This window comes from Microtus pennsylvanicus, chromosome 1 (genome assembly GCF_037038515.1).
Source record: "Microtus pennsylvanicus isolate mMicPen1 chromosome 1, mMicPen1.hap1, whole genome shotgun sequence".
Lineage (NCBI taxonomy): Eukaryota > Metazoa > Chordata > Mammalia > Rodentia > Cricetidae > Microtus > Microtus pennsylvanicus.
In genome coordinates, this window is record NC_134579.1 from 139,687,132 (window position 1) to 139,694,959 (window position 7,828).

General features: G+C 50.4%; 1 protein-coding gene across 1 annotated transcript; it reads left to right on the top strand.

Moving 5' to 3' along the window:
* Positions 1-4,446: 4,446 nt before the first annotated feature.
* On the top strand, positions 4,447-7,485 carry Rabac1 (Rab acceptor 1). The gene is made up of 5 exons (XM_075988995.1): positions 4,447-4,677; positions 4,918-5,130; positions 5,351-5,448; positions 7,066-7,167; positions 7,245-7,485. Exons 1-5 carry the CDS (start codon positions 4,622-4,624, stop codon positions 7,331-7,333), a joined length of 558 nt encoding a protein of 185 aa, XP_075845110.1. The 5' UTR covers positions 4,447-4,621; the 3' UTR covers positions 7,334-7,485.
* Positions 7,486-7,828: the final 343 nt, after the last annotated feature.

Consider the following 7,828-nt stretch of genomic DNA (forward strand, 5'->3'; position numbering starts at 1 on the left):
TCTACACCTGCAGGCCAGAAGAGGACACCGGATCTCATAGATGGTTGTGACCATGTGGTTGCTGGGACTTGAACTCAGGACCTCTGGAAGAGCAGTCAGTGCTCTTAACCTCTGAACCATCTCTCCAGTCCTCAAAAAAAATCTTTTCAATTATAATTTTAAAAAACTTTAAGGGTCTGGAGAGATGGCTCAGAGGTTAAGAGCATTGCCTGCTCTTCCAAAGGTCCTGAGTTCAATTCCCAGCAACCACATGGTGGCTCACAACCATCTGTAATGGGGTCTGGTGCCCTCTTCTGGCCTTCAGGCATACACACAGACAGAATATTGTATACATAATAAATTTAAAAAAAAAACTTTAAGAAAGTGTGTGGAGGTGTGCATCTGCAATCCCAGCCCTGGCTAGGAAGAAGCAGGTAACCATTGCCGCTCACTGGCCAGCTCATCAGTGAGCTCCAAGTTTAGTAAGAAACCTTGTCTCAAAAAACAAGTTGCTGCCAGGATCTTTAATCCCAATACTCAGGAGCCAGAGGCAGGAGGATCTGTGAGTTGAAGACCAGCCTTGTTCTACACAGTAAATACATATGCACATATACCCACATGTGTGTGTGCACACACAAAAACACACCAGTACCACACATGCACACAATACAGTTGTGACTAGGGCATGGCTCAGCCGTAGAACACTTGCCTAACTTGTGAAAAATCCAGGGTTCCATCCCTAGCGTAAATAAATACAATCTATTATTCAATACCAAAATAAAGTATCTCTGTAATCACCGCCCAGGTAAAAGTACAGAACTTTTCTACCCACCTAGGAAGCGTCTCTCTGCTGGCTCTTCTCCTGTGACAATTGCTGGGATTAATCTGTCATGCTGACTTGTCTGTTTTCCTTTTTCTGTCATATTGAGATTAAAACTCAGACCACACAAGGCAGAGGCTCTACCACTGAGCTAGGCCCCAGCCCCTCATTGGGGGATCCTAGGCAGGAGCTCTACCACTGAGCCAACCCCAACCCTTCACTGGGGGATTCTAGACAGGGTCTCTACCACTGAGCCACACCCCAGCCCCTCATTGGGGGATCCTAGGCAGGGGCTCTACCACTGAGCCACACCCCAGCCCCTCACTGGGGGATCCTAGGCAGGAGCTCTACCACTGAGCCACACCCCAGCCCCTCATTGGGGGATCCTAGGCAGGGGCTCTACCACTGATCCACACCCCAGCCCCTCACTGGGAGATTCTAGGCAGGGGCTCTACCGCTGAGCCCCACCCCAGCCCCTCATTGGGGGATCCTAGGCAGGGGCTCTACCACTGAGCCACACCCCAGCCCCTCACTGGGGTATCCTAGGCAGGGTCTCTACCACTGAGCCATACCCCAAGCCCTCACTGGGGGCTCTAGGCAGGGGCTCTACCACTGAGCCCCACCCCAGCCCCTCACTGGGGGATTTTAGGCAGGTGTCTGTGTGTTCTTGAACTGCATACAAATGAACTCTTACGGCATATCCTTTGATGCTTTTGACTCTGATCCATCTGTGAGCATCTCCACGATGTTGTGTTCATCATCATGACTCTGTTCATGGTGTGACTAACACACGCTTTCTAATTGGGTCCCTATTGATCCATGTTTGTGTGTCCATGTTGGAGCTGCTGGGAATAGAACGAGACAGCCAGTCATATTTTTGTTATTCATTTTGTTTGATATTTGAGGCAGGGTGCTGATATGTATCTCACACCGGCTTCTTTTTTTGCTTTGTGGGTTTTTGTTTATTTTTTCAAGACGGGGTTTCTCTGTGTAGACTTGGCTGTCCTGGACCTCGCTCTCTAGACAAGGCTGGCCTCTAACACAGAGGGCTACCTTTCTCTGCTTTCTAAATGATGAGATTAAAGGTGTGCTTCACAGAGTCAGGCATTGTTTATAGGGATTTAATTTTTTATACGGTCTTGCTGGCCTCATATTTACAATCCTTGTACCTCTGCTTCCCAAATGTTAGGTTTACAAGCGTGTACCACCTCACCTACTTCTTCGGCTGTTTAATTTTAATGAAAACTTCCAGAATCTATCTCCAAAGCACAGACTGGGTATTTGCATCCTACAAGGTAGGAAAAAAAAAATCTATTCCACATGCCTGCCACTAGGTGGCAGAAGCAAGCATTTTAATTCTAGCCATTCTGATTGGACAACCAAACTTCTTCCCGGTGTTAAGCAGCTAGGCGTGCCTGCCCTGGCCTGTCAGCCTCTCCGTGCGGGAATCTAGGTGGCAAGGATGCTGTGGGCCTTTAAGAGTGAGTGTATGCACGTGCCAGTACACAAGACAACCAGCTGATGCTGAGTGTGGTGTCATATACCTTCAGCCCCAGTTTCCAGAGGTGGTAGATGGACGATCTGAGTTTGAGGCTAGCCTGAAAGCTGTTCTCTGACCTTCACAGATGCTGTAAAACACACATACACACACCATTGATAAATAACATGAAACCTTTAAAATAACCAAGTGCCTGGGTGTGACTCACGTGGTAGACTACTTGGCTACCAAAGCTGAGTTTGATCCAAGCCCCACATAAATAAGGTATAGGACACACATCTGTAAGTATTCATGAACTGGAGACAAGAAGATCAAAAGTTATAGGTCAGCTGGGTGGTGGTGGTGCACGCCTTTAATATAATCCCAGCACTCTGGAGGCAGAGACAGGTGGACCTCTGTGAGTTCGAGGCCAGCCTGGTTTACAGAGTGAGTTCCAGGACAGGCTCCAAAGCTACAGAGAAATCCTATCTTGAAAAGAAAAGAAAGGAAAAAAAAGTTTGAGGTCACACTCTCCTAGGCTGCAAAGTGGGGGCGGTGCATGATTTTAATTCCGCACTCGGGGACAGAAGCAGGCAAATCTCTATGTGAGTTTGAGGCCAGCCTGGTCTACAGAGCAAGTTCCAGGACAGCTAGGAAAAACCTTGTCTCAGAAAATCAAAAAATAAATAATAAAGTAAAACTGGCCATTTTCTAGTGGAGCACACCTGTAATCTCAGCAATTGGGAGGCAGAGGCAGGAGGATCAAGAGGTCAAGGTTATCGTTGGAGCCCTGTGCACCGCGACCTCTGGTGAGCTCAGGACAGAATGGTCCTGGGAGGGGTTGCATGAGCCAAGACCACCCTTTGGACACCCACAGATTCTGTTTCATTCATCCAGTGCCAGGGAGGAACACCTGCTTAGACAGACACAGCACAAAAAGGGGAGGAGTCTCCGTGAAGTCCTGCAGCAGGCATTATAAACAGGTTTGTGCTAATATCTTCCTGGCCTCCCAGTGCCACTTGCTCTGGGAACTCAAGAGGCAAAAGAAGTAACCACTGGCGGGCTGAAGAGGTCGCTCAGAGGTTAAGAGCACTGAGTGCTCTTCTAGAGAACCCAGTTTCAATTCCCAGCACCCACATGGCCACTCACAACTGTCTGTAACTCCAGTTCTAAGGGACCCGACACTCTCACATAGACAGATATACAAGCAGAGCGCTGATGAACATAAAAATAAATCATTGAAAAAGGTAGGTGGTAGTATCATGCTTTTAATCCGAGCACTTAGAGGCAGAGATAGGTGAATGAGTTCAAGGCCAGCCGGTCTACAGAGTTCCAAGATAGCCAGGGCTATGTAGAAAAATCCCTGTCTTAAAAAAATAAATAATTTTTAATTTTTTTTTTTATTTTCGAGACAGGGTTTCTCCATAGCTTTTTTGGTTCCTGTCCTGGAACTAGCTCTTGTAGACCAGGCTGGCCTCGAACTCACAGAGATCTGCCTGCCTCTGCCTCCCGAGTGCTGGGATTAAAGGCGTGCGCCACCACCGCCTGGCAAAAATAAATAATTTTTAAAAGAAAAATAAAAAAGAGAGTTTGGGGAGAGGGCTCAGTAGTTAAGAGTGTGCTTGCTGCTCTTCCAGACGACTAGAGTTCAATTCCCACACATGTTTTGAACGGCTCATAACTGTAACTTCAGTTCCAGGGGATGAAATACACTCTTTTGGGTCTCCTCAGGCATTGCCCCCATGTGGCACACACACATAAACACATTTTTAAAAAAGACTTATTTTTAAGTCACATTTTTGTGTGTATGAGTTAATACACGAGTATGTTTGGTCGACTAGAGCTGGATGTATACATAATATATATGTATACATATATATTATCATTTTTTTAAGGAAAGAAAAGTAAATGAACTCCATCCCGGACTTGCCCAATCAGAGTATCTGAAGCTGCGGTCAATGTTTTATTAAGCACTCTGGAGTCAGGACGACAGCTCTGCATGGTCCACGAAATCGTGCAGAACGCTTGTTTCAGCTATTCAAACTCCTATAAAACCCTCCATTCTGACGGTCCACCTGTCACACTGCACGCTGTGAAACTACAGTTCCCACAATGCCAAGAGGCTCCCGCCGCGCTCTTAGCATACATCTCCCAAGGTGTCTTGCGAGTTAGACCGCCCTCTTGACGCCGCAATGACTACAACTCCCACAATGCTCGGAGGTGCAACTACCGCCCCCTAGGGCTCCAAGCCCTGCCACGTCCGGAGAGTCCGGTTTCGGGCGGGGCCGGCTAGGTGCTGCGGGGCTGGGGCTGTTTACAGCGGTTCTACAAACTGCAGTGCAGACATGGCGACCCAGAAGGACCAGCAGAAGGATGCGGAGGTGGAAGGGCTGAGCGCTACGTGAGCGAGCAGGATGTAACCCCCAGACCCGAGATGCAGGAATCCCGGCCCCCAGACGTAGAGCTTTCCTTTTCAGAGACGTCTCCTCAGCCCCTCCCCGCTGGGAGGGACTCAGGAGTATTAACTGTCTCCCAGGACCCTTTCCCCTAGGAGTTTAAGGTCATCCTTGGGACTGTGGGTACTGGGATCTGGGGTCCGGGCCCTTGTTCCTGCTTGCAGCTGATCTGCCCCACCCTTCAGGACCCTGCTGCCCAAGCTGATTCCCTCTGGCGCAGGCCGAGAGTGGCTGGAGCGGCGCCGCGCGACCATCAGGCCTTGGGGCATCTTCGTGGACCAGCAGCGTTTCTCTCGACCCCGCAACCTGGGCGAGCTTTGTCAGCGCCTGGCACGCAATGTGGAGTATTACCAAAGCAACTACGTGTTCGTGTTTCTGGGCCTCATCCTTTACTGCGTGTGAGTGCCTCTGCAGCCCCACCCTCGATAGTTAAGCCCCGCCCCTGTTATTAGGGCCCGCCCCCACGAGTTACCTATGCCACACCTGGTGACTAAAGGACCAGGTCTGTCTGTACTCCTGAATCCACCCGACCAGAATGCGGTATGTGATGTCCAAGGCTAGAGGGACCCAGCTGACACAGCCTCAGATGACTGACTCCTGTCCCCCATGCTCTTCCAGCGTGACATCCCCCATGCTGCTGGTGGCTCTGGCTGTCTTCTTTGGAGCTTGTTACATTCTCTATCTGCGCACGCTGCAGTCTAAGCTTGTGCTTTTTGGTGAGAAATCCCCTGCCCAAATGGATTCCTAGGTCTCTCTGGTCATGGTCTCACAGAATGCAAACCTCCAAATATTGGGACTAAAGTCGGCCCCACCGAGATGTACACTTAGTCCTTAAGTGTTCCCCTCCAGTCTCAGCTTCCCAAACTCAGGGAGGCCTCCGACACCCCTGGCTCCCCTTTCTCGGGTAAAATGACTCAATCCTCCCAATCCCTCCCAAATCCCTGCGGAAAGCATCAGCTGCAGGTACCCACACTGGACACCAGGTGGCGACCTTATGCGGGCCTAGATTCGTCTTCCCAGGCCTTGGTCCTAGAACCCGACAGATAGTGGGTATTTTCAGAGGGGGAAACTGAGCCCTGTAGGTCCGGTGGCCCTAGACTGGTACCAGCTACCACTGGGAAGATGTGTGTCAGGGAAGACCCCCTAGGGGAACATCTCGGATTTGCTAAGGAAACCTAAGACAAGGTCTTTGAGGGCCCAGCAAGTTAGGTACCAGCACAAAGGGCTGGGACAGAGGAGTGCCTGAAGTACAAGAGAATTTGACCTTGGCAAATGATCATCACTGGGGCACACACAATTTCCAGGTGTAGGAGAGCCTGAAAACACACACACACACACACACACACACACATTCCACACACACACATTATACACGCACACACAGTTTTGAGATAGGGTCTCGTTTTGTAGCCTTGGCCTGCCAGGACCGCACTACGTAGACTAAGCTAGTCTCCAACTCACAGACTCCCCCTCCCTTTGCTTCCTGTGTGCTAGAATTAAAGGAGTGTGCCACCATGCCCTGGCGTTACAAAATTTGTTAAGCACCCAGAAGGCAGGCCCTCTGGAAGAGCAGCAAGTGCTCTTAAGTGCTGGGTCGTCTCTCCAGCCCCCACAAACCAAATTCCTGTGAAACATAGCAAAGAACACAATCTCAAAGCCAGAAGCTCTAGCTCATGCCTATAATCCCAGCGTTTGGTTGGCTGAAGCAGAGAGATTGCGGCAAGTTCAAAACAAGCCTGGGCTTCAGGGTTTTTTGATTTTGTTTTTTTTTTTTTATCAGAATAAGGGTTTGCAGAGATGGATCAGAGGTTAAAATTGAATTCTGTTCTTGCAAAGGACCCAGGTTTGGCTCCCAACACCCAAGTCCCCCAAGTAAGGTGACTGTCTCATAGCCACCTGTAACTCCAGCTTCTGGCCTCCTCGGGCACCTGAACTCTTGTCACATATGCCCACACAGGGCACACACCCATAATTCAAATAATAAATAAAATCTTTAAAAATAAAAGAGAGGACAAAAATCCTTAGGTCAGACCTGGCTATGGGGCCACCAGCCTGAGGCTGGTATCCAGGCTGGAACATGAGGCTAGCCTAGTCTGAGAGAGACGTGGCCTAGGGCCTAAGGGAGGTGGGAACAGAGAGCAGAGTTGGAACTGGAACTGAGGAAGGTGGTTATGGTCTGGGCAGGGCGCTTTGGGGAATCAGGGTCGGGCTAGGGATGGGAGGCTCTGATGTGAGGAGTCTGTCTTAATACATAGAAGGTTCCAGAGCTTGTGACATTAGATTGATGGAGGGGGGTCAGGTGGGAACAGCTGCCCAATGCCATCTTTCACCAGGCCGAGAGGTGAGCCCCGCGCATCAGTACGCCCTGGCTGGCGGCGTCTCTTTCCCCTTCTTCTGGCTGGCAGGTGCTGGCTCCGCTGTCTTCTGGGTCCTGGGTGAGTAAAGGGTCTGGGTAGGGTGAGGTTGGGAGCCAGGGGAGAGAATGCATCCTGAACTAGCCACGGTCCTACAGGAGCCACCCTCGTGGTCATCGGCTCCCATGCCGCCTTCCACCAGATAGAGCCGACGGATGGAGAGGAGCTACAGATGGAGCCTGTGTGAGCTGTCAGGACCTGCCTGCCTCACCGGCTGCCCCTCTGTCTGCTGTTTTCCTGCCTGACCTTGCCCTCAGTCTGCTCAGCTTGAGCCTCCACCTCAAGCCCCTCGCCCAGGGAGAGGCTTTGTATTCGGAAATAAAGCTGTTACAGCTGCTACTTGGCTATGGTTTCCTAGTTTCTCTTTTATAGGTAAGGAGGGGGTTTACTGAGAAATTGGGGCTGGAGAGGTAGCTCAGCCAATAAGAGCACTGACTGATCAGGTTCAGTTCCCAGCACTCACATGGCAGCTCACACCTGTCTGTAACTCCAGCGGTAGGGGACCCAATATCTCTGGCCTTCAAAGGCACTCGCACTTGTGCGCATGTGTGCGTGCGCACGCACGCACGCGCGCGCACACACACACACACAATTAAAAATAATAAAATTTAGCCGAGTGGTGGCACACACCTTTAATCCCAGCACCTAGGAGGCAGAGGCAGGCAGGTCTCTTGAGTTCAAG

Bases quoted from the DNA above. Each gene is read 5' to 3' on its own strand.
- Rabac1 (XM_075988995.1), top strand. From the start codon at position 4,622: ATGGCGACCCAGAAGGACCAGCAGAAGGATGCGGAGGTGGAAGGGCTG. The intron at 4,678-4,917 runs GTGAGCGAGCAG...CCCACCCTTCAG, and splicing joins GTGGAAGGGCTGAGCGCTAC to GACCCTGCTGCCCAAGCTGA. The intron at 7,168-7,244 runs GTGAGTAAAGGG...ACGGTCCTACAG, and splicing joins CGCTGTCTTCTGGGTCCTGG to GAGCCACCCTCGTGGTCATC.